The sequence below is a fragment of the Cyprinus carpio genome, chromosome A12 (assembly GCF_018340385.1).
Source record: "Cyprinus carpio isolate SPL01 chromosome A12, ASM1834038v1, whole genome shotgun sequence".
Classification (NCBI taxonomy): Eukaryota; Metazoa; Chordata; class Actinopteri; order Cypriniformes; family Cyprinidae; genus Cyprinus; species Cyprinus carpio.
The window spans coordinates 14,798,622-14,825,561 of record NC_056583.1 but is presented as its reverse complement, the minus strand read 5'-3'; the positions used below and the strand labels follow the sequence as shown (position 1 = coordinate 14,825,561).

General features: G+C 36.5%; 1 protein-coding gene across 12 annotated transcripts in view; it reads right to left on the bottom strand.

Moving 5' to 3' along the window:
• LOC109086348 (voltage-dependent T-type calcium channel subunit alpha-1G-like) overlaps window positions 1-26,940 on the bottom strand; it is a 194,627-nt gene that overhangs the window by 166,731 nt on the left and 956 nt on the right. For all 12 annotated transcript variants that reach the window (XM_042767776.1, XM_042767769.1, XM_042767767.1 and 9 more), the window contains exon 2: window positions 26,489-26,800. In XM_042767776.1, coding sequence (XP_042623710.1) covers window positions 26,489-26,793 — 305 coding nt within the window. In that variant the 5' untranslated portion in view covers window positions 26,794-26,800. The remainder of the gene's footprint in view (window positions 1-26,488; window positions 26,801-26,940) is intronic.

Sequence of the window (26,940 nt, the reverse complement as noted above, 5' to 3'; positions counted from 1 at the left end):
TGAATGAATGAATGAATATTTTCAGTGAATAACAGCTTAAATTTGAGTGTTTTCACATAAAGCTCTCAGTAGACTTCAGAAGATTTGGAATAAAGGGCTTGAGACATATATAGAACTTTTATGGTATTTTCTCATCCTTTTTGACATCTGAAATTATACATTTTAACCATACAAATACAAACCAAAACTATACCAATAATCAACAATACTTATATCAAAAAAAATATGATCAAAAAAATATAAATTTAAAATTAGTTAAAAATTTTAAAAAGTTATTTTATTATTACTGCTGAACTTTAGCAACTGTATTAAAGTTCTTCAGTCAAGAGCAATAAGTTATTTTTCTCTTTGTGTTTTATTTTATTACCATTAAATTCCCCCAAAAATGAAAATTTTATCATCATTTACTCGCTCTCAAGTTGTTTTAAACCTGAATGAGTTTCTTTCTTCTGTTGAATATAAAGTTATTTTAAAGAATGTGGGAAACTAAACAGTTGCTGTTTTTTTCCCCTACTATTAAAGTCAGTGGGGACCAGCAACTGTTTGGTTACCCACATTCTTCAAAATATCTTCTTTTGTGTTCAGCACAAGAATAACTAAAAATTAATACGTTTTAATACAACATGACTGAGGAAATAATGACAGAATAAAAATTTTTGGGTGAACTGTCCATTTAAAGATAAGCGGCAGAATGTTTAGTACGGTCCCTTTAAGAGCTGCACGCATCTGTTTTCTCTCAACTGTTTACTTTCACTTTAGACATTAACTGTGTTTATATGTAAATATAGTGTGTTTTTGACAGTATTAGCACATTCAGACGATAACTAAGTAATAAGGTGCTGCCTGACCAGCCTTTTAGTGTATGGTCGCTTCAGGTGTATGTGCTCTGAATAAGCACATGTTAGAACAGCACGCAAATGAAACGGATAATCGGCAAGGCTTTAAAGCATGCGGAAATAACATACTTTTGTGATTGCGAATACGTTTCCTGAGTGTAACTCTACCAAATCAACATTTGATGTGAATGTGTCTCACAAGTTTCAGTTGGGGCTGGAGCTGCGAGACATAATACAGTGCGCATTGCTTGAAGTAGATGTTGTGTTTTGTTAGTAAATGTTTCATTATATTACTAGTGTTTCCTCCTTTGTTCACTATTACTCTACTGCACAAATTTCATCTGACACTTGTCGCTTAATTTTGTAATGTGAGCCCACATTTTCTAATGTTTCACTCTTGCCGCGATGACTGATTGCATGCAAACACACACAGCACGTGTGCCATGGATATCACACGCAAATCGAGCAAACGTTGGCCACATCATTCAGTGAAGGGAAATGACAAGCAGCAGCTTTTAATTAGCCATTAACATTGAATTATATGGAGATAAAACACGCAAGTATCGATAACAGTATCGTTTGTCCTGAAGCTTATCGGTATTCTGGTATCGACCCAATTACGTACCGGTTCTCGGTACCCATCCCTACCTATGCCTCTGTCAGTTTCGTTGCTCTTTTTCATCTAGTTACAACCGTCATAATTTCTCTTTTAGTGTTCCACTGAGGAAATAAGGAGTCATAAACATTTAGAATGACATGGAGATGAGTAATTAATGACAAAACTTATTTTATGAACTCTTCATTTAATTACGCATATTTAAATACTGCTTTCTTTGAAAATAAGCTCAACTTTTTCAGCAAAGGAATATTAAAGACAAAAAAGTCTACCCTCTACAAGGAAATAAGGGTTTTGAGCAAACTATTCATGAGTGACGAGAGGATGTCCATTCGACAGTCAAAAGAGGATGTTGATGTTTACAGGAAAAGCTCAACCTCTAGCCTTGAAGTGAAGAGGATCTCCTCTTTGCACACCATCTTGGTCAACAGCTAGATAGAACAGTTAAGTAGTAGATTTTATTGTCCATTATTGGGAAGCATTAATTAGTATGTTACACAAGTTTGATGCTCAATACAAATTCCTGCAGTGCACATAAATGCTAAATGATGGGTTTATTGGCAACTTCATCATATATGGTGCACAGATGAATATCATTTCCTAACGGCATGGAAGCAGTGCAATTTCAAGCCCTGCGTGAATTTTATTACACAGATTATGTACCTGGCAATAAAAAAACAACAGCAGAGACATACTGTAATCTTTCATTTTTCACGTTTTCAAAGCAACTCATGCTTCACCATGAGCTTTGATTAAAAGCTAAACGGTTATATTGCCAGTGTTCTCAAAAAGGTTTTTTGTGCTTTTTGCACATGTTGTAGTTTTGCAAGAGCAGTCAACACTGAGAACGATGCCATTTTTCTTCAAGCATAGAGAGGTAGGTCATCAAAACGGGACTGAAACGGAGCGATTAGATCCTATTACTTTGCTTTTGACCTCCGGCCAAGGAAACACCAAAATGAGCTGTTGTTCTTGCACCAAGGCCAAAAGCTAGTTCAGTGATACTTATTTAAATTTCGGCTCACCATCCAATCAGATCCCTTCTCTTTTTTCTTTTTCAGATCAGTGCTTTTATCAGGGGAATGTTCTGGTCGCCATTCTAGCAGAAGGTATTTCCTCATATCAAAACTTGATCTCAGAATGTTTTGGCAGCTATGGTAGGGAGCTGGGAGGAAAAACAAGGGTCCTAAAATACTCCTAAACACGATCTGTGGCTAATCTCATTAATCACATGTGTCTTTCATCCAAAACAAATGAAAAAAGCCTGCATTGTCCAAATATCATCCTGTCCATAGCCACAGTGGTGAACAATGTGTATTTGTAATAAATAACAGAAGCTTTACTAGACTGTGAGCTCAACATGTGGATTCGAATGATAATAGTAACACTACATAAATTCAGTTCTTCTGTTTGTTATTTGAAATGTAGGAGCTTCAGTCATGTAGATTTGTGTGCAAAAGACAGAGGAAACAACTGAATCCTGCTGGGAAGGAATAAATGGAAGAGAAATTGCAGTGAGAGAGGAGAAAGTAAATGTCTCCGGAGAGGTGCAGGCGAAAGATCAGACTCGCCAGACATTAACATCTTCCCCTGGAGTCCAAAATGTCACTTATTCTTTTGTTTATTGTTTGGAGGCAGTATTGAGGATAACAGTCACCGCTCTCTCATGCCAGTGATATGCAGGAAAGTACTTACTGGACATACAGCCAAGTAAAGGCTGATTGTAACATTAAAGTCCCTTGTCTACGTACCAAAGCATAGATTACAGGAGCAACATTAAAAATCTGCTCCAAATGCTCACTGATGCTTCTCCTTAATCACTAATTAATATTAATAACTTCATTCTTTTTCAGATTTTTGGTAAGCTCTTAATAATTAAGTTTTAAAATTCATCAAAATGTACATAAAATGAAATGAGTGCTTTTAATTGCAATTAAAATGTAATCAAATTTTAAAAAAAAAAAAACTATTAAAACCATTAAAAAATTATAAAATACATTACTAATGCTTTCTGTTCTTGTTACCAACATAAAAAATTAACATAGAATCAAACTTGACACTATGTAAAGGAATAAATCACCCCAAAATGAAAATTTTATGATAACATAAGCTGATACAAGTAATCCACACAATGCCAGTCAATAACTTAACACCTTGAAGCAAAAATATGCATGTTTTTAATAGACAAATCCATCAAGATGTTTTTAAAGGGATCATGAACTGAGAAATCAAAATTCCTTTGATCTTTTGACATACAGGTGCATCTCAATAAATTAGAATGTCGTGGAAAAGTTAATTTATTTCAGTAATTCAACTCAAATTGTGAAACTTGTGTATTAAATAAATTCAATGCACACAGACTGAAGTAGTTTAAGTCTTTGTTTTCTTTAATTGTGATGATTTTGGCTCACATTTAACAAAAACCCGCCAATTCCCTATCTCAACAAATTAGAATATGGTGACATGTCAATCAGCTAATCAACTCAAAACACCTGCAAAGGTTTCCTGAGCCTTCAAATTGGTCTCTCGGTTTGGTTCACTAACAATCATGGGGAAGACTGCTGATCTGACAGTTGTCCAGAAGACAATCATTGACACCCTTCACAAGAAGGGTAAGCCACAAACACTTATTGCCAAAAAAGCTGGCTTTTCACAGAGTGCTGTATCCAAGCATGTTAACAGAAAGTTGAGTGGAAGGAAAAAGTGTGGAAGAAAAAGATGCACAACCAACCGAGAGAACCGCAGCCTTATGAGGATTGTCAAGCAAAATCGATTAAAGAATTTGAGTGAACTTCACAAGGAATGGACTGAGGCTGGGGTCAAGGCATCAAGAGCCACCACACACAGACGTGTCAAGGAATTTGGCTACAGTTGTCACATTCCTCTTCTTAAGCCACTCCTGAACCACAGACAATGTCAGAGGCATCTTACCTGGGCTAAGGAGAAGAAGAACTGGACTGTTGCCCAGTGGTCCAAAGTTCTCTTTTCAGATGAGAGCAAGTTTTGTATTTCATTTGGAAACCAAGGTCCTAGAGTCTGGAGGAAGGGTGGAGTAGCTCATAGCCCAAGTTGCTTGAAGTCCAGTGTTAAGTTTCCACAGTATGTGATGATTTGGGGTGCAATGTCATCTGCTGGTGTTGGTCCATTGTGTTTTTTGAAAACCAAAGTCACTGCACCCGTTTACCAAGTCATTTTGGAGCACTTCATGCTTCCTTCTGCTGACCAGCTTTTTGAAGATACTGATTTCATTTTCCAACAGGATTTGGCACCTGCCCACACTGCCAAAAGCACCAAAAGTTGGTTAAATGACCATGGTGTTGGTGTGCTTGACTGGCCAGCAAACTCACCAGACCTGAACCCCATAGAGAATCTATGTGGTACTGTCAAGAGGAAAATGAGAAACAAGAGACCAAAAAATGCAGATGAGCTGAAGGCCACTGACAAAGAAACCTGGACTTCCATACCACCTCAGCAGTGCCACAAACTGATCACCTCCATGCCACGCCACTTTGAGGCAGTAATTAAACCAAAAGGAGCCCCTACCAAGTATTGAGTACATGTACAGTAAATGAACATACTTTCCAGAAGGCCAACAATTCACTAAAAATGTTTGTTTTGTTTTTTTATTGGTCTTATGAAGTATTCTAATTTGTTGAGATAGTGAATTGGTGGGTTTTTGTTAAATGTGAGCCATAATCATCATAATTAAAATAACTAAATACTTAATCTACTTCAGTCTGTGTGCATTGAATTTTTTTAATACACGAGTTTCACAATTTGAGTTGAATTACTGAAATAAATGAACTTTTTCAGAACTTTATTGAGATGCACCTGTATAAGAGGTCATTGAACTATAAAAACATCCTGTAGTTTTTAGAACTCAAAACTTTCCCCATTAGTCTAAAAACAGCTTATATTGATGCCAATCTGCCAAAACGACAGGTTGTGGTATGTGCCACTTTATGACGTAATAGTGTGGCTAAACCCCGCCTCTGCAGAAGAAGATCAACGCCTGCTTCTACATCACTGCCTGTTTAGCCCTGCCCACCGGATTGTGCATGTAGTGGGTAAATAAAAATGGCTCCGAAGACAAGACAACGCTGTGCAGTGTCTTCCTTCTGATCCTAACATTAGGAAAGAGTGGGTGAACTTTTGTTTTTATGAAATTCCGAACCACGTCAGTAAGAACTTGATCCTTTGTTCACTTCATTTTACACAAAAAACGCACAAAAACAAGCAACAATTCCAAAAAGAATAAAAATAAAAACTGAACTTAAAAGACTATGGACTATTTTTTATTATGTGGTCATTATTTCTTTGTCTGTAATTACAGATCGTTTGATATGTACTGAGTATTTATGTGTTTTTAACCTAATCACAGCAGCGTACATCTATGAAGGGTGTATAGGCTGTCAAACATACACAGCTGTTAGCCAATCATAGCAGAGCGTTTCAATGAGTGGGGTCATGATGTTTTTTGATGTAAAAATCTTGATAACATTATAAGTGAACCTCAGAGAACAGTACAAAATAATAAAAAAGGCATTTCATTCAAACTCTTTTCATAATATTGCTTTCTCCAGTAAAAAAAAAACTAATCTCGTTTGAATCAGGAGAGAAATATGCACAGCTCAAGCACCGTTTACAAGTGAAAACAGTGCAAAAATGGATTTTGACATGAGAGAAAAACAGGGGATGGACTTTTTCCAATGATTTATTATGGATTATGGACTCATAATTCAGCCAGAAGTGATGATTTGGAGTTAAAATGCAGTAATGATGGATGTGTTTCTCACAAACGTGTGGTTTTTCAAATCATAAGACAAAACTTGATGGACTGGACTGTTTTTTTTTGTTTGTTTGTTTGTTTGTTTTCACACATTCACTGCAAAATATCCACTAGTAAACAAGTAATTTGCAAAATGTATCCAAATCTGATCAGATGACAAAACAAACTCTACACCTTGGATGGCCTGAGGAGTGAATTTACAGTAATAACTTTCTCTTCGTCTAAACTTTCTTTCCTACTTTTCTGATGACATCACCTAGGCCGAGCAGGCTATTGGACAATAATAATAAAAAAAACACAATAACTCCATAGCTATCCATCTATAGCAATGTAATGGCCACCTTTCACAATCCAATCAAATACCAACTGAAAAAATCTTTTTCCCCACTGAACTTCCTATTTCACTAGGATATGTCAAATTACAGTTCAAGTACAGTGTGTTGCAATTAGCATCCCTCTCTGATTATAAATAGCTAACTTGACAGAATGTCCACCTCTAGACATCCACCCTCCTGAGAGCAACATTAGCGGCAGTAAATAAAATAAACAAACCTGACACTTAATGAAACACACTTTCTCTGCCTTCAGCAAACTTACACAGGGGTTTGACTCATCCTACACGAGCAATCAAGCAGTGAATGTGGAGAGATGAACCAAGTAAGAAGTATAAAGAGAGGAGGAGACGCTGTCCCACTTTCATAAGCCTGTGATGAATAGCGTTGTCGCTGTGCTTTTGCTGAATCCAGAAATTTCCAACATCTGCGGGTGGCTGAGAATCGTAGGTTAGCCGGGCTCATCTGCTTGTGCATACATCTTTCCTGATGGTGGTGTATGTCAGGGCGCATGAAAGCAAAGTGTAAAGATCCCCCAATCCCAGTGGCCTACTTAGTGAACCAAAGTGCTTTTACATACATACTCCATTATATCAGACAGAAATGGCTCACCTATGACAGCCAACATATTTCTTCATTATTTAAAAAATAATTACAGGTGACCAAAGGACCCTAAACAATAATGCACCAGAGAAAAAGTACAATAATAAATGACATTAACATAGATGCACAGCTTCCTTGAGTATACAGTAATTCTTTATTTATACAGATGAATTATACAAGAAGGGGCACTGTTGGTGTAGAAAAGTTCTCATGTGGCAAGATTGATACTGTGAATTCAGCAAGATGAGAGGGTTTAAAAACTTTAAATGAAAAGGGCAGATGGTGTAAACACTCAGACCATTCCGAGCTTTCAAAGGACACAATATGGAGACATGGTATAAACTCTAAACATAAAAGTCAAACACACTGTCAGTGCTCCCTTTGTGTTGCTGTCACTTGCACACACTAACATACACAGACGTCCCTCTGCTAGATAACAGTGCTAGAGGTTTGGCCCCTGGCTAAAAACACTAGTTTCTCCCCTCAGAGTGAAAAAGCTGAGAACTGCTGAGATGGATTTCTATGGATGCCCCTGTCTGTCACAAAAAAAGTGACTTGCAACTTTATATCTCACAACTGTGACTTAAAGTCTCAACTGTGAGATATAAAGCCAAACTGAAAGAGATAGTGTCCATAAAAAAAAAAAAAAAAAATTCTCATAACCGCAGCACTGTGACTTCATATATCTCACCTAAGCAACAATTTTCTTCATATTTAAGACTTTATCCTTCACAGTTGCGATTAATTTCGTAACATTTATTTCACAATTACTCATCTTATTTTTACTCCAATGTTGGAATAGTCATCGCAACAGCTTTTTTCAGACAGTATCTGTGTAATCAGAGTAACATGCCTTCATAATGTTATAAAGAGGTTATGACTTTTGAGCATTTGAAATCACATGCCATTCATAAAATTCAACAAATACTTTGCCTCAACTATGTGTTTATTAAATATTTTGGTGACTTTGGTTATGTTTTCAGCTACAAATAAGATTGCAGTGCTTTTAGTTTAATTGAACACATTTTTACCATGTTCATTTAACACATTTTTTCCATTTTACCATTAGCATAATGTAAAAAATTAGCATTTAAAAAATCCATCTGCACTTATTTACACAGGATCATATTCTGCTTTTGAAGAGATAAATTCTTTGCTGAAAAAGAAGCGGGAAAGAGCACATCCGCGACGTGATCCTGCATACATTACCAATTGTCAATGAGAAGTGTTTGTTGTTTTTAAACTGTTCAATCTATTTTGAGTCTATTATCCATGCAAATTACTATAGGAAACTGCTGTGCATTTATTCATCCTTCTCTCTTAAACATGTATCTCCTCCCGGGAGCTTTAATCTTTTCTTCATCAGAGTGAAATTTATGCTGAGGCATCTGCTGCCACAACCTGTATTGTCACTGCTCCCATTCAATAAATGGGAGTGGGAAAAGTACGAACACACACAGCTTTTCATCTTCCATTGCAGTGGGATTCTGGGACATTTAACTGTGTGTACACACATGGATGAGAACTGAAACCTCTCCACCATGGACTCGCAAAAACATTATACAATGATTTAGGGTCTCTCCATCAAAAATGCTCACAACCTTAACTTCACCTGGACACATGCAACTGACTTCCTGTCAGACTGGATAATAGTGCTCTGTGGTGTGTCTGTGTGGTATTGTCTTCACCTGTCATCATCTCACTGTCTCATAGGTCACATTAGCACCTGTCCGTGCTCTCAGACTTTCTTCTGCCTTAATGTGTCACAAAAGCAAAGGAAGTCAAAGACAAGTGCGCCATTCACTGGGAAAATCCATTCTGCATAGATCTCAAAGAAAAGATATACAGCATGAATTTCAGTCCTTGACTGAAAAATCAATAAGAGAGAAGTAAATGGGAGAGCTCCTGAAAAGAAGTCAACCTTTTCTGTTTTTTTTATTAGAGATACTGGGATTGTGAATGTGGCTAAAGTTTCTTTCGCATGAGTCATGTCAACGCTGCACTGAATTCTGAACGAAGTGTCACCTATGGGTGCTCAAAGTTCAAAAAGTTTCATCTTTAACCCCGCTGATCATTCAAAGACAGACAAAAATTTGCATGACATAAACAATATTTGGCTTTCCAGTGGCAGGTCCAATTTTGCACCCAAGTTTGTAATTTTCACATAATTGAAAATTATGATGTCTCTAGTGTACAAATCAACAAAGTTTTAACAAACTGTAAACCTGTTGACATTCATATAACTATTTAAAGGTTTGTGGTCAGTAAGATTTTTTTATATTTTTTTTCTCTTATGTTCAGCAAGGCTGTATTTATTTGATCAAAAATACAGTGAAAACAATCAAATTGGGATTTTTTTAAACAATTTAAAATAACTGTTTTATATTTAATTCATATTAATAGTATTAATATTAATAATATATAAAAGTCAGCTTTGCCATCACAGGAATAAACAACACATAGTATGATATTATATGTTGTTTATTCCTGTGATGGCAAAGCTGAATTTTTTTAGCAGCCATTACTCTAGTCTTCAGTGTCACATGATCCTTCAGAAATCATTTTAACTTTATTATTATTATTCATGTTAAAAACATTTGTGGTGCTTAATATTTTTGTCAAAACCATACAATTTTTTTTTCGTTTCATTTTTTTTCCAGGATTCTCTGATGAATAAAAAAAAAAGAAATATTTAGTTTCACTTTTGATCAATTTAGTGCACCCATCCTAAATAAAAGTATTAATTTCATTTTACAATTATCTGACCCTAAAATGTTGAATGGTAGTATAAACAAATAAATAAATAAGCATTCAATGAACTGAATTAATGATTTTACTATTATTTTACTTTTTTTCACAGACACACATAGATAGAGAAATGGGAGATGAAAAAGATAAATTAAAAAAAAGGAAAATAAATTATTTTTGGCTTACCAAAAGTAAAGGAACTACACATCTGAAACAAAGAACAAGCAGAATACTGTCTAATGCAGGCTATAAATGCTATAAAAGTCTTGAGAGTGAAACAGTCCAGAGATATACATGGCCGTTATTTGTATGAATTGCTCAAGCCAAGATTTTTTCCTGGTGATTTCTCAAACGGAGATTGTCAATAGAGATGTCAGGCTGATTGACAACACAATAAAAATAAAGGCATGGGCGGGCTTGCACACCTCAACTACACTCTGTGAGGGAAACCATGGCAACCAACACACAGAAGAACGAAATCATAAAAGGTAGAAAAAAAAGCAAAGAAAGAGAAGCTCGAGAGAGAGAGAGAGAGAGAGAGAGGGGGGGGGGGGGGGGGGGGAGTGAGAGAGAGAGAGAGAGAGAGAGAGAGAGAGAGAGAGAGAGAGAGAGAGAATAAAACCAGAGGTAAGAAGCAGTTTTAAAAAATAGAAAATTGTCATCTCCATGACAACTCTGGCTGGGGAACATAAGAGCACACCACAAGGTTTTAAAGACTGTTTAAAAAAACAAAGAGAGGGAGGTGAAACTGAGCAAGAACTGAATGAGAATGATATTTAGTTAATGTACACATAATAACTATATTGGTCACAGGCTTCATGCTGCCACTGACCTACCAGCTGAGCTGTTTTTGTCCAAAATCTATCCATTGTTGTGTAGTCACAGTCTCTGATGGCACGCCCATAGAGCGCCTACAGTCTGTTCACTGACAGTCTCATGCATATTGCACAAAACTGAAAAACACTTGTGAAATTGCAAGCTCCAATCAGTCTTCCTATACTGTAACACTACTTCAATTGAGTCAGGGTGCATAGCTTTAAATCAGGCTGTCGGGAAACAAAATCATGTTTAAAAAGTTACTGCACTGATATTCTGAGTGTTCCTACTTATTTTGAGGCACTACCTGACTTTTAAAACTGAGGTTTGTTAGGTTTTTTACACTATAATATTTCTCCTAGGTGCCGTTTGCTGTCCATGCACAACCAGAACAGTCAAATTGGCTTAAAACATAAATATGGTTAGGGAAAGAGAAAGAAAAAAAGATAAAGAGGGAAGACCAGGAATTCTAGGCAGCTGATGCATGGTAATTGGCCGCCGTTCAGGAGGATATTCTCCTCTGAAAGCTGGGATCTTTTGTGAGCACTTATCATTACATAAATGACTTCCCATCAGGTCAGATGAGCTCACAGTGTGCGGGTATATCTGAGAATGAAGGGTTTTAATAAGACTTGAATAAAATAATAAAATAAAATATTTAAAATAAAAAATAAATATAAAACACATTTAAACTTAAAAAATACTTTTAAACCCCTCCCACAAACTACCCCTAAACCCTCTAAAAATAAAAAAGGAAACACTTGAATAAAATACAAAATACAAAATTGAATATTAAAAAAAAAAAGGTTTTAAAAATTTGAGAATTTAAAGAGTTTTAAACCCCACTCCCATACTCCCTCCAACCCTCTGAAAAAAAAAGAATGTAAACACTTGAATAAAATAAAAATTAAATAAAATGAAATATTTAAAGTAAAATGAAAAAAAAAAAATTAAATACAAATAAAAAAAAAAATGCTTTTACAAATTAAACAAAGATTCATTATAAAACCCATCCCCCATACTTCACCCCACAAAAAAAAAAAAAAAAAAAAAAAAAAAAAAAAAGAACACCATATGCCTAATGCAATGTCTAAAGACTCTGCCAAGTGCATAATCTACTGTCCTGCTCATTGTGTGTCCAGATCTCCTAAAGGGAACTGGCTGTTAGCTAAATAATTCACAAACATGCTTTGTACAAGCACTTGTTCTTCACTGCACTTTCAGCAAGTTATTAACTGTGCACTTTATCAACTATCATGTACAAAAAAAAAACATAGTGAAAATAGGTGATATGATTATTGTTTACCACAATGTTGCCCACGACTATTAAGAGCAAGCCTCCTATGAGCCATCATTATTCTAAAAAGCCCACAGCACCTCCTAACCACTAAACACAATGAGAGTAGCAATTAAATGGAAGTAATGAACACTAAAGAGAAAATGATTTATTTAGCAAGTCATCTTAAGCTCTAGACACTTGAAAATCTGCTCAGCCATCCGTTTGTCTTTGTGGGATTTATATTGCTGGAGAGGGAGTCTGAATCACATGGTCTGAATCTGATTTGCAGATTTTCTCTCTTTTTATGTGCATGGCAAGCTGTAAATATCTTGTATCTTTAGGCATGTGAGGTAGGCCTGCTACTACAAATCAATAAATCTGATAACTGATCATGAAAGTAACTGACAACCAATTCCATTAACGATTAGTCTGGTCTTAGTCAGAGCAATATAGAATACATAGGCTGTTCCCTTCATTCCCTACATTACTACACTAATATAGTCCACTGAATGAGTGCATGAAAATAAATGAGTAAATTCAGACACTGAGTGTGGCAGAAGTGTGGCATCTTTTGCTGCAAGATGCAGGAATTCATTCAGCACAATGTTCACGGTGCATGGGTATTCTCTAGCAGCTAGCTATGTGCATTGGTTGTACATACATTATTGAGGACATCAGTACAAATGGCTATTCAATGACTTTCAAATAGTGCACTATATAAGGGTATAGGGGGCGACTTCAGTCACAGTCCTAGAGAAAGTTATTCTTTAGCATCCCATCCATTAGCATGAACCTCAAAATTATTCCATTTTTTTATAATCATCAATATGTATCAGTTATCATCAATATGTATACATATATATATTTTTAAATGTAAATAATACATACAATATTATGAAAAAGGAACATTCTTTTCTTTTCAATCAGTCTTGGTTAGCATGCCACCAATTCAGAATAGCATACCACCATACTATCAGTGTTATTTAAGTATTTATATACTATTATAGTATTTATTAAAATTATTTTTATATTTTCAGTTTTTATTTAGCTAAATTTTTAGTAGTTTAAAATTTATTTCAGTTAGTTACCAATGGTAACAGTTCTATTTCTTTGTAAGCTTGTATAATATAATGTATTGTAATGTAATGTAATGTATCGTATCGTATTATATTAATATAATGTATTATTTCACAGAGACTGAAGACTGCCACAATGCCTCGGCTCTCTTCCAGGTCAGCATATCCACCAGTGAGGACAGCTCCGAGGCGGGAGCCCCCCTGGGGGGTTCCCCGGACACAGACCTCCCGAGCAACTGCGCAGCACTCCAATGATTACACTCCACAGGACAAGATAAATGATGTGGTGTGAGCGAGTCTGAGGCCAAGGCGCTCATTTGCTTCCCATGAGACAGTGTGTGTACAACACTACAAGACTGTGGCCTTTTTCATCTCCTCTGACGGGTGGTTTGCTGGTTTAACATATCAAAGAATGCTCCCCATACATGCGTGATTTAGTGCTCAAAATATTGAAGATGTCACTGTACATCTCGGTAGCTGTAACCTCTGAAGGCCTTGATGTTATGAATGTTTCACAAGGACAAGGATGTAAGAGGACACGTATCAAGTCAATATCATTAGGAGAGGTCGAGTTTGATGGTGGGTGTAAAATACGATACCCTCTAAAGGCTCTGTTGTACTCACCCACCCCCAACAACACAACTGACACAAATCAAGAGGAACTCAACTAACACACAACCTTTGCCTGCTTTTCAACACACAGCCCACTTGTCACTTTAGCATCGCCCAGTTCCATACTGTCCTCTTCATTATTCACACTCACATCTTCTGGATATTCACAAACTCCCCTGTCACTCCTCGAGGGCCTCTTATACTCCTTCACATTCAAACCAGTCAGCTTTCTGTTGGTTACTGCCACAAATCCATGTGAACAACTTGAACCTGTTGCTAAATATGCGTAGGGAAATCTTTCACCTACATATGAAATTCTCAATCACATTTAAATGACTGGATCCTATTTAAATGACTGGATATTGCCTGCAAAAATTAACCAATAACAGTAAATGATACCACACATTTACACCTAATAATTATATTATATTATATTATATTATATTATATTATATTATATTATATTATATTATATTATATTATATTATATTATATTATATTATATTGATAATTGTAATTTTTCAGAAAAAAAGAAAATAAAAAAATCTGAACATGAAGTTTAAGGCATTATTTTTAAATACTCAGCCAAAAAAAGGGACATTTACAAAGACAGCCCCAGAAACACTAATATGTGGTCACCCTACTGTGTTTTAAATATGGATAGTTTTTTGTTTGTTTTTCTGCATTCGGGTTCCATATTTGCTATCTGCTTTTAAAATAAAGGACTTTAGGACCCGGAGGACTCGAGTGTATTGCTGCTTATATTTAAATTAAAAGCAGATTTCTGTTCTGGGAGAGGGAGGGAGCAAGTGGGAGATGTGGAGGGGGTCTGGAACTGTTTTTGTAGCCACATCTTGTAGGAAATCCTGAACAAAAATTTTTAACAAGAGACACGAAAACCATGAGAGCTGTGTCTCCCCTACTCCCCCTGACTCAGTGTGACAGCAACACGTACACACGAGACAGCTCTATCAGGAAAAACACACACAGGCAATATCTATCCGCTGTATCTCCTGCCTAATGTAAAGAACTGAACATTAAAACAAACTCCCCAAGGTCCAAAGCAACTCCATCTAACAAAATTACAACCCCAGAATTAATTCCCAATAAAACACAGGGAGGGGGGCTCGAAGGGAGGAAAGGGGCATAGAAAAATTAAACCATATAAAAAAGCCAAAACGCATGGGGGAAGCCTGACTGCGATGTCTAATCTAGGCCAGATTACAGACGGCATTGTTCAATTTCTGCGTGCGAGGCCTCATGGGAAGATGATTGCTTAAGATATCCTCGAACCAAACACAACAGATCAAAACCAAAAAATCTGAACCGAATAAACCATAAAACTTAAGATGAATTTTACACGCAACTGCAAATGAGAGGTTTTGAAATCCCAACCTAAAACGATTAACAGCAAGCAGCCTGGTTCTTTGTGACAGCCACACAGAGACAACAGGACACCTCTGTTTGTGGCCGTTTTGTCTTGTCATAATCGCCAAATCTACAGGACTAACATCCTCCCATTCACAGCAGTAAAAGGTTAAAGTTTCACTTTTTATAGCTCTCCCACTGCCGCTCGCATCACCACACGGGCCTGTTCAGGTGATAGCATGACATTCAAACGTAACGTAGTAGCTCCCGAATTCGTTCTGCTTATTTGTTGCTGGTGAGGACGGCATCACCCACGGCTATTAGGCTATAATGGTTTGGAAGCTGTAAATGTCACTGTGGCTTTTCATCAACTACAGGAAGCAGCAGCGGGGCTGCGAGACACCAAGACTTCCCCCAGATAAGTCGTCTTATTATTAGTGATGATAAGGGCAAGATGGATCCCAATAAAAGCCAATGAAGCTTTACACTGTAATTACTGTACAACGCTGGAATTCTGGGAAGGTTTCCCCATGCTTCCACCCCCTTCACTCACTTTTCAGGTGTTGGCAGCATTACGGCAAGAGAATACTGAGGTGTGCCGCTTGGAAGCCATTTTTAATTACAAGTGCTGCAGGGGATTGCTTGGACAAGTTCAGGAAAATAATTATTAGAGCACAACGGGAATCCTTTTAACCAAGTCACATCAGTTTTACTGGACTGGATGGTGTAGGAAAGTGTTTTTGCTTATCTTTAGTTCTTTTCTTTTGGGTCAAATGTGCTTTAAACATACTGTATAAGCAGATGTTTTTAATCACTCACAAGGAAGAACTCCAAAACACAGCCGCAATTTCATAACGTGCCAGCGTTATACAGTGACACTTTCTGCTTTAAAGAGATATTTTTAACCTAAGAGGTTTTATCTCCAGTAAGAAATGTCTTTTTTCTTTGCCCAGACTCTGGGTTGAGCATCGTGACTGGAACTGTGATGACACCGGGCAGATCGAAGGGCCTCTAAGTGTAGTGATGAAGGGAGGACGCCGCTGATAAACATGCGGGTCAGTCCTGGGGTCTATCACCACCACCTGCTCCAGCCAAAAAAGGGGATTCTCATGGCCAATCGGACATCCCAGCATGGGACAACAAAAGGAATCATGCCTCACCTCCTGACAAGTCACATAGCACAAATACCTTTAAGCACGTAAACACAGGACTGGGTGATATCTGCTATTTTAACAACATTTAATGAAGCATCCGTTGAGAAATGGGATGGCCAATATTAAAATTCTATACTATTTAAATAAATTTTATAAATATACATACACACGTATGTGTGTGTGTGTGTGTGTGTGTGTGTGTGTGTGTGTGTGTGTGTGTGTGTGTGTGTGTGTGTGTGTGTGTGAGAGAGAGAGAGAGAGAGAGAGAGAGAGAGAGTTACAAAGAAAGAGAGAAAGAGACAAAAAATGTGTGTGTGTGTGTGTGTGTGTGTGTGTGTGTGTGTGTGTTAAGCTACATAAAACACTAAAAGCTAAAGATCAATCATTTTAAAAGCTACAAGAGAATTGCCACCAGAAGAGAAAGGCACCAAAATTATAACGTACTGTATAAAAACGGATATTCATTATGAGATTTAATAACGAGTACATCTAACAGCTACTAAACTATTAGTGGTTTTAGAGATTAAATGAGGGTTAGATGACAATAAAATCATTGAAAATAACATCCAATTTTGACATTGATCAGTTAATATACATTTAAATATGGCTGAGAGGTCTTCCAAGCATTAGATATTCACCCAATATTGCCACGAGAACTGTTTCACCATTTGTATCACTCCATTTGCGGCATTTCTAACTCAATTCCCTGATTTAAAATATCACAAAAATAGCCTTATTGCATAAGCATTTTATTATTTTTATTAATTTTATTGTATTTATTTATTTTAGAAAAAAATTATAATGCTATATAAAATTGAGAGGGAAAGGAACAGTTAGATCTTAATGGTAATAAGACTAAAAGAAAGTAAACACAAGTGGTAGAGGTAATGAGCTTCAGAGGCCGTATGGGAATTCGGTAAGGTGGGCCAACATACATCTCACCCATACTTTCCCCAGTTTCCCTCTCTTTCTCTCTTTCTCCCTACTCCACCTCTCCTGCCTCATGCCATTCCCCTCAACTTCTCCAGTCTCCTCCAATTCTCTAATGAGAAAAAGCTGGTAGGAAAATCCTGGACTGATTCCTATATAAACTAACAGACATCTCACGGAATAGCCCAGGGAGAAAGAGAGAGGTAGAGAGAGTGTTGAGAGGTTGAAGACTGGCAGGGGGCGGCCAAGAAAGAACAGTGACAAAAGGTAATATAGAAGAGAAATATATACACACGTTCAAAGAACAACACAAAAGACAGAGCTTTCCAAAAGTCTGACATTTTGATAATAATGGGTGTTTTTCAAACAACCAATTCAGCCTGATTCATTCCTTCTCCTTTTTTTTTTTCCTAGCGTGAATTCAGGTCAAATATACAGACAGATTATGATGAGTAAATATTCCAAATGAAGCAGTTGGATATACTGATTGACGAGGAAACTGCCCATTTAGAAACCCACCAGGGTAAACAAGTGTAAACACGTGCTTTTTTTTGTTTTGTTTTGTTTTTTTGGACACTTCATATGCAAAAATACACTATTTTACCACCTACATAAGACATAGACAATTTTATGTTGACAAAAGTGGTGTTTTTAACCAAATTCCAATTAATTAATTATCAAGACCAGACTAACTGAGACAATTTTGTCTACATTTTTTTTTTATATGAAAATGTCTAATACACAAGCATTTAATGAATGAAAAATTACAATTTAGCTCAGTGATAGATCAATATAAGGCAAATATATTAGACAATATATTTTTAATTATTGGCATAAGTCGATCATTTCTTCTGATTGGGTCGTGTATCTGACTTTTATTTTTGCAGCATAGGGACATTTATTTTAAAATCGCTGAGAGGGGCAGCATCTGAGGACACAGAACGCTCATTTTCTGTCGACCTCTAATTTAGCTCATATAAATCCATAAAAATAAAAATTTTAACATAGTAATGTATTTTACACACTAAAAGAGAACAAATCAGTTTGGTTTTTATTTTAAAAGGTTCTGACTTTTCATATAAAAGTGGTCTATGAGATCAAAAATTGGACTTCATCTCCATTAGGAAAGCTGATGTTTACATTTATTTTCCAGACAACAAACAGCCTCTACTGTATGGGCAAACAAATGTTCTGTATTGAGGCCATTAGATACAGCACCAGTGGCTCTCAGCTGATAGTTAGACATGTAATAGAGGACTAATTTAAAGGACAGACTAGTCTGGCGGTAATTATAACTTCCCTTCTTGTTCACATATGGGGGCTTATAGATGTCTGGCTTTGACAGGACACTGTAATGAGCCACTGTACATTAATTCACAGACTTGGCATATATATGGGATTCAGCCTGAAATGTGTAATGGGGAGGGAGGCCTTAAAAAAAGTGAAGAAAAAAAAAGGAAAAGATGGAATTATGAAATATTGAACACAAAGTAATGACCATTTTCTGCATGGCAAAAATTGGCTTCATTCCTCCGGCTTAAGCAGGTTTTTATGTTTATGCTCAATTTCTGGTTGTCAAATGAAGGAATCAGGGCCTAAATTGTGATTAATTGACAATAGTTAGTGCAATGATTGCCTCCAGAGTCAAAAGCTGTCTTCATAAATCAACAGTATGAGCATTTGGCAACAAAACCACCAATTATAGCAGGAGTAACAATGCATAAGAAACAGAATGCTGCCAAGCCAAGCACATTGGCAATATTATAAAAGTACATAACAGACAGTAGCAGGACGTGCCAGTAACACAAACTGTTTGGAAAAAAAAAGTTAGAGAGAGTAACTCTCAAGATGGGATCATTTCCTAATGAACAGTATTTTTGTATGCTCTCTTGCACATCCTGAAACACATTTAGCTTATGTAAATCACATACTTGGCTCACAAGCAATGTAGATTTGTGACAATAAGCAGAAGTTCTTTGGTAACTAATGAGCAGCTACAGCAGGTGAAAAGGATGCACACGGCATGTTTTCACCTCGTGTTTGCAGGTCTGGGAGTTCTGGCTGTGCTCAGCGGTAGAGAATAGAGTCATGTGTGACACCATGGAGAGGATGTCATCAGCTCTATTACCATAGAGCTGATGACATCATCAAGGAAGAAAGAAAGGAAGGAAGGAAGGAAGGAAGGATTAAAAATTTTTAAATTAGTTAAAAAGTTCAGTTTCAATAAATGCAATTTTTATTATTTTGTCAGAACGTATTGTGATGAAATGTCCGGTTTATACCCCTAGTTATTAATGGTAACATTGTTTTATTGTTTTTTGTTTTAGAATTCAGCACACTAAATTGATGTGTTACATTGACCAGACTAGGGCTGCACGATTAATCGCACGCGATTAATCACGATTGTCATGCGCATTTTAGTCAGTAAAGCCGGTTCTGTGATTAGCAGTAAATCTCCATCAATTGCTTTCAGGTGGAGCAGCATTTACTACGCAGAGTCATAGTTCTCTGACAAGCTATGCAAAATTGCGTTCATAATCGCAGACGATATAATTGTTGGATTATGACAGCTGTTTGCGTATCTTCTCAGTGAACTATGGCTCTGTGTAGTAAATGCTGCTCCATCTGAGAGCACGTGAAAATACCACATTTAATAACGTTTTAACTCTAAATTCACTTCATAACGTCAGTCGAGTGTTTAAAATAAATCCTTCTGTGAGATGATGTGGCTTCAGAATAATTAAGGCACACAATATTTCATTGTATTCTAAGCAGTGATAAATGTCGATTAGCATTTCATTATAGACATACTTTATTATGATGAAAATTATTATAAGAACTCAGATAAACCATATATTGCTGTAGTCGTGTGTTTATTAGTCACGTTGAATCAATGAAAGCAGTTAAATCTTCTGTTTATTCAGCTGCAGCCCATTTCCTGGATTTCTTCTTCGGGGCATATTTGGATTTTCAGCGCGAGATCACCCTCTGGCCTTTGGAAGGAGATTTACTTCTGATCACAGAACCGTGCTTCACTGGCTACATTTACATGCAACCAAATAATCCGTTTGTAATCGGAATTGACGGCTCAATCGGACTGAAAAACCTTCATGTAAACACCTTAATCGATATGATTGGGCTCGATCGGAATGAAATTTCGATCGGATTGAAGGGGGTGGTTTATTCCTCTTCTAATACGATTGAGAGTGCATGTAAACACTCGATCAGATTGAACCACGAAACTGAAAGGACTGCGCAGAAATAACGTAATGACGTATGACGCACAGAACGAGCTGCTCTTCCTTTTGAATAAAGTGTTGTATAAATCCGTGTCCTGTCATTATAAAACTCTACTTTCACTCGGCAACTGTGAAGTGGAGCAGGACAAACTTGTTTTGGATACTCATCCACAGGCAACCTGTCTTGGGAGATCTGTTATCTTAAATGGATAAATATTAATTCTGCTGTTAAAAACAAGTAAAGAAACCATGTAGGACAGTGGTTATTATGTGCAAACAGTGAGAAACTCCATACTCCATACATTTCACTTTCACTATTTGAGCAGTGTCAAAAAAAAAAAAATATTCCGATTTTAAGCTTGTGACATATAAACACGCACATCAACCTGATAACTTTATTTAGCGTTCATGAAAACACTTCATTCAGATTCATCAATCGGAATGAATTCAGTCCGATTGAAACAAAAATTGTGCATGTAAACGTAGCCACTGAAAGAAACGCATGACAATCGCAGCTTCTGCCTAATTGCAATTTATTGCCTTTGAAATTTAATTTGGATTAATTGTGCAGCCCTAGACCAGACCTAATAAATGTTTATAATATTCCATTAATAGTCATATATAAGAACAGATTAGAACCAGCCTAGTCCCAGTGATCTGACCGACAGCTACAAAACTGAAATATCATCCATGTCCTGAGAAGATGTCTGCTGTCTGCTCAGGCTGAGAACTGGTAGATGAGCTCTAATGGAGCAGCACTGGAGTTTACTGGGTTTGCTCAAAAGCTAAATGTAAAGCCTCACATAGTATGTGTGTTTTACTGTGGTCATTACTGAAGAACCACTTTTGAGAAGTCAAAACTCTACCACATGTATTATTACACGCTTATCTACTGACCTTGTTTTTTAAGGTCTGGAGATGGTCTTGAGACTGAAATAGCTACTCTTGGGTGTGTCTGCAGTGTCATCACAGATAGTAGAGCATGTTGGAGATGACTGATAGTGTTCTGGCCATGTGCAGAGAAAGTTCTGTGATGTTTAAGTCCATAATGAGGATATGGAGTGGCATCTTTGGAGATCTGTTATCTTAGATGGTGTGAGGACACAGTTTCCCCTAACAATGGAGGTCCTGTTGGTTTTTCATATGCTTTTAATAATGTGATTAATCTCAAATTGTCTTATAGAATTATTTGCATTAATGTTATTTAGTGCCCTGATGTGTTACAGGATCCAGCAAAATGAATGTTAGATGCTATTAAATAAGTATCTTTGATGTTAACCAAGAGAGTTTAGCTCAGCTGGAATTTCTACTACAAATCCAAATAGCAGTTGTTACTTAAAAAGCAGAAATGCACGCAGAACATCATATAATCATCAGTGTTTATAAATTAACAAACTAAAGTTTGACTGAAGGCTTGGTTTTGCTTCCTGAAATTGCATCAGCAATCAGAGCATCTTGCAATACAGATAGCATCACTTTGGCACATGATTCTGTCTCGTGTAAGCATTTCAGAGGAATTTGCAATTTCTTTTTTCTACAGTATTTTCAACAGTTTAATTTAAGGGAAAATAAATACTTCTGACAGTAATACATAGAGGACTGTACAGAAAGACCACAAAAAAAAAAAACACATCACTGTGTTTCTAACTGACTGCAAACTCTGCATAATATATATCAGGCATGTGATCAGCTAGAGACAAAAAAGAAGGAAAATCTGACCACACCCCAAGCCACGCCCACAAGTCACGCCCCCAGCACTCATTATTAAAAATATATATTTTAGCACATTAAAAGATATATCTTATAATGTAAAAATACACACTGTCCTGTAAAAAATAAAACGCAGCATTTAATAATCATGACAACAATGTAATATATTATTATAATAAAGTACTATAATATATTATAGTAAAGTATATAGAATTATTATTATTAAAGTACCTGCCAAAAAGTTTGGAAACATTACAACTATTAATGATTTTGAAATAAAAAAATCTTCTGCTCATCAAGGATTAATTTATTTGATCAAAATAATGTAAAAAAAAAAAGAAATTAAATATTGTGAAATATTACAAATACAAAATAAATTTTGAATTTTAATTCATTATAAGATGTAATGTTATTCCTGTGATGCCAAGCAGAATTATCTTCATCATTACTCCAGTTTTCAGTGTCACCTGATCTTTTAGAAATTATTACAATTTATTTGACTCTCAAGAAACATGTCTGATTATTATCAATGTTGAAAACAATTTTGCTGCTTCATATTTCGTGTGGAAATGATGATGCACTTTATTTTTCAGGATTTTATGATAAATATGAATTTTAATGAACAGCATTTATTTGCATTTATCTCATATATTAATTAAATTTGTTAATGCATTTATTAAATAGAAATCATTTTAAATGTCTTCACTCACTTTTTGTCACTTTAATGCATGATGAATAAAATTATTAATTTGTCTCTCTTTTTTAAATCTTATACAAATGTTTGAGCGGTATCATTGTTTCCACAAAAATATTAAGCAGCAAAACTGTGTTTAACATTGATAATAATGAGAAATGTTTCTTGAGCAGCAAATCAGCATATTAGAATGATTTCTGAAGGATTATGTGACACTGAAACTTTTTTTTGTAAACAACAACAGATTTATAAACTTTTTCTAGTGACGATTGTTGCTTTCCCAAATGCAAATTTAAGTGGCTTAAACCAAGCACAGCACTAACAGTGAATCACAATGTGTACAAATGTGAATGCAAAGATTTGCAACTGGGTTTTTTTGGACGAAAAGCAACTGCTCTAATTTAGTTTTTTTTCTCTCACACCTGCTGAACTTAAATGAGCTGCTGTTTTTATGGTTAAAAAAAAAATCAAATAAAAAAAAATAATAATTATATTGACATGTTGTGATGAAACAATTTCTATTCCTTTAATAAAAAATTGGAGGACAAACAAACATTAAAAAACAGTTCACATTGCACTTGGACAAGTAGACTGAGATCTCTTTATGCTTACTGTACTTATGAAAGTGTCTCTGTCTACTTTTAGTTATTACTTAAGGTGCAGTTTCTATTAGTTTTCATTGAATTTGTAGATTATTTTACAGTGTCAAAGATACATAGAAAACGCAAAAATGCAAAAAAAAAATGCAGTAATTTGGAACCTGGAGTGCTTTGTGTTTCAGTGCACATTATACACAAACTGTTAAGCATGCAACACATGCAGACTATATAATATCTACATAATTGAACCACTTATAAATTATATTATTCATTATTTATATAATTAAATCAGTTTAATGAACTATATTACTGTTTCAATTTCAAAGCAAATACTCTCCAGTCCAATATTCAAAAGAAGACTTTCAAATGGAAGTATATTTCTGAGTCACCAAAACTCTCTCTTGCTCTCACACAAGCATTCTTAAGTACACACATTCACACATAAACACTCCCAGAATGCCGAAGCTACAGATGACACGCTGGAGGTTCCAGAGAAAACCCCATGACGGAGGACATGGTTCAATAGGTCAAAGGTTCAATAAGCTAGAGTAACACTCAAGGGAGAAAAGATCTAATGACTGACAGGATACAAACACAGAATGATGAATCACAAAGACTGCAGGATCGTTTCCTAATTTCAAACAGACGCAGAAGGACTTAAACTCCTTCATTACTTGCAAATCAATAATACAAAGAGACTTTTTAGATTTACTGATTGAGCGATCAACTGATGCACATGCCAAATTGCAAATGAGATTGCCAGACGATGCATCACGGACAAATTCAAAATTCTAGTTTTATATCCCAAGAGTGGAAAAAGTACAAAAATGAGCTTGTCCAAAGAATCTCAAATAGGGCAAACACTTTTACTTGCTTCCAGTGGGATGAACAGAAGATCGATCTGAGATACTTTACAAACTATTAAAAAACAGTGACCTTTATCTAATGGCTACAGAGATGTATTAAAGGTCATCTATGAAGACTATACATATAAATAAAAGCTCCCCGATAATAATGAGCCCGAGAGATTTAGACCCCACTCCACACCACAACAATGATCTAAAAACAGAAATTGCTGCCCAAGGAATCATTACATGAGACGGCACCATAAATGATTAACTGTCTCTACACATAAATCTGCAAGAGGATGCACGGGGGACACTCCCATTTATGCAAATGCCACTGTACGCTATGATTTGTTCCTGTATTGTAGACTCAGTATCACATTTGACTGTATTACAGTTACTTTACCTAACCACCTTTTCATAGCTATTTAAAATCAAAATAAACAGCCAGCCTGTTCATTGATCTTGACTGGACGGTGAACAGACTGTGTGTGCAGCTGTGCAGCATGATGATTCAAGAAGAGGGAATTCCACATCTTTTTCTTGACCACAGTTAATAGGATCCCTTTTGGCTCAGTCCTCTCCTAAGCACATGAGCACACTGGACAAACGGGAATGCGGCAGAAACAGTGGCATTTAAGAATATGATAATGCAATGGCAAAAACAGACTTTATCATCTCTGAGGAATACCAGGCCATTGGGCCCAGAGAACCATGAGGCTCTGGCACTGTGTTTCATAAGCAAGGCTTATGTTTTAGGGATGTGGGCTTGTCTAATGGTGAAAGAGCGTGAGGAGGTTGAGAAACAAGAATGGGGGAAAGATGAGTGTGTTTGATTGGGCAGCCATTCAGAGCCCACAAGGCTCATCATATTTCCTACTGAAGAAAAACAAAGCATTTGAGCCCAGACATCACAATCACATCCAGCCAGCTCCTTCGATCCAAAAGAGCATTCTTTCCTTCGGTGAAGCTGCTGCGAGTCCATCGAAAACCAAACAGATCACCTACACCCATACTGCAAGTGCACACCTCTGACTCACACATGCAAACCACATCCCTTCCTCACATGCTCACAATCAGGTCCGTTTTCTCCTCTTTCTGTGAAACGACTGGCAGCTAAACAAGGAGTCCTCTTAAGATACAAAATGAAATCATCTCGCTGCTGCGGGGATGAGAGCTTTAACAACACCCTAAAAATTGCAGTCATTAGGACTAGATAGATGTGACTAATCTAAACCATTTGTTAGGTGCTTCTACTGAAAGGCAAGCAAGGATTGATTGGTTTTCACTTAAATATTGGCAATTTATTTCTTCTCAAATAAATCTCAGAGGGAGTCATTTGAACTCTTCATCTGATCTTGTAGCAAGTAAAAAGTAATGGACTTATTGCCATGAAGATATATGCCCAATCCAATTTATGCAGCATTTTAGGCACTGCCAACACAATTTCATAGCAATTCTTAACTATTTTATGTTTTGCCAAATTTGTGGCTAATTCCTACGATCTGCTTATGGCCATGATGGTCAGGTTTAGAGGTGGACCTCAGTGCTTACTTATATTTAAAAATTGCACATTTTCGTATGAATCACATCATACATATCCATGCAAAATGTCCTAAAATACTTGTTCTTTATTGAGAATATCATTCGCCATTTCTTTATTTTAATGTTTAGTAACAAATTCTGATGATATAAAGCCAAAGGTACTTTGTGTGCACAGTCCTTTGCTTAAGAAATTCAAGACACCAAGCAAATAACTTAACTCATCAGTGCTAATAAATTAGGTAATGTCATAAAACCACTCAAAGCAATACAATGACCACCATCAAATTGAATATAATAAAAACACACAAAACTTTTTCAAAAAAAACAAACAGAAACTGTGTCAAGACAGTTATGAGCCTCTTGAGGTAACATTTCATGCTTGCCACGACGCATAAATTCTGCAGGATCATGTTGTCCTTCACACCACTAGCAGAATTGAAGCACTTTCATTTGTAGCTTTTGAACTATCAGCACAATGGGGACTTCAACATATTTTTGTGTGTGTTTGGGAGTTGTTTTCGCGATTTACCTCATTTCCAAAGAGGACAACTTAAGAAAGCCATAATTATTATTTATTAATATTGTGTTGAATACGTTGTTTTCAAACCTAAGACAGCGCCCGGCGGCGTTCGCCGTAGCGCGTCCTACCTGAACAGGTGAATGGCATCCAGGTGAGGATTTGAGTTTGAAAGGATATGGATTGCAAACCATTTTCAGACACCAACTCCTTGGGCGCGTGGTCTGCTTCAGATAGAAAAACACAACCGGTGCCAAAGTCGGATAGGGCAAGGGTTCCCCGCTGCATGCGGACGCCTCCTCCGCCGCTGCTGCTGCTCCGGCTGCGCTCTCCCGTCTTTCGCCTCCATCAGACTCAAGCTCACTGCGCTCCCCGCCACCGGACAGGTCGTTAAGTCGTATAAAAGTCCTTGGAAGAGAGGAGCTACCCTCTGCTTCCCTCAACTGATGATCCTCGGATATATTTCCTCCATCTTCAGCCATCATTCACCCCCTTGAGGAGAGAAAATGCATGTATTACCAGCTACACAATAGAAATGTGTAAAAATTATGAACAATTAAAATCCATGGTAGAAGAGCATGCATGTCTATTTTATGCAATCTACACGTTTGTAAACAAAATTATGATTTGCG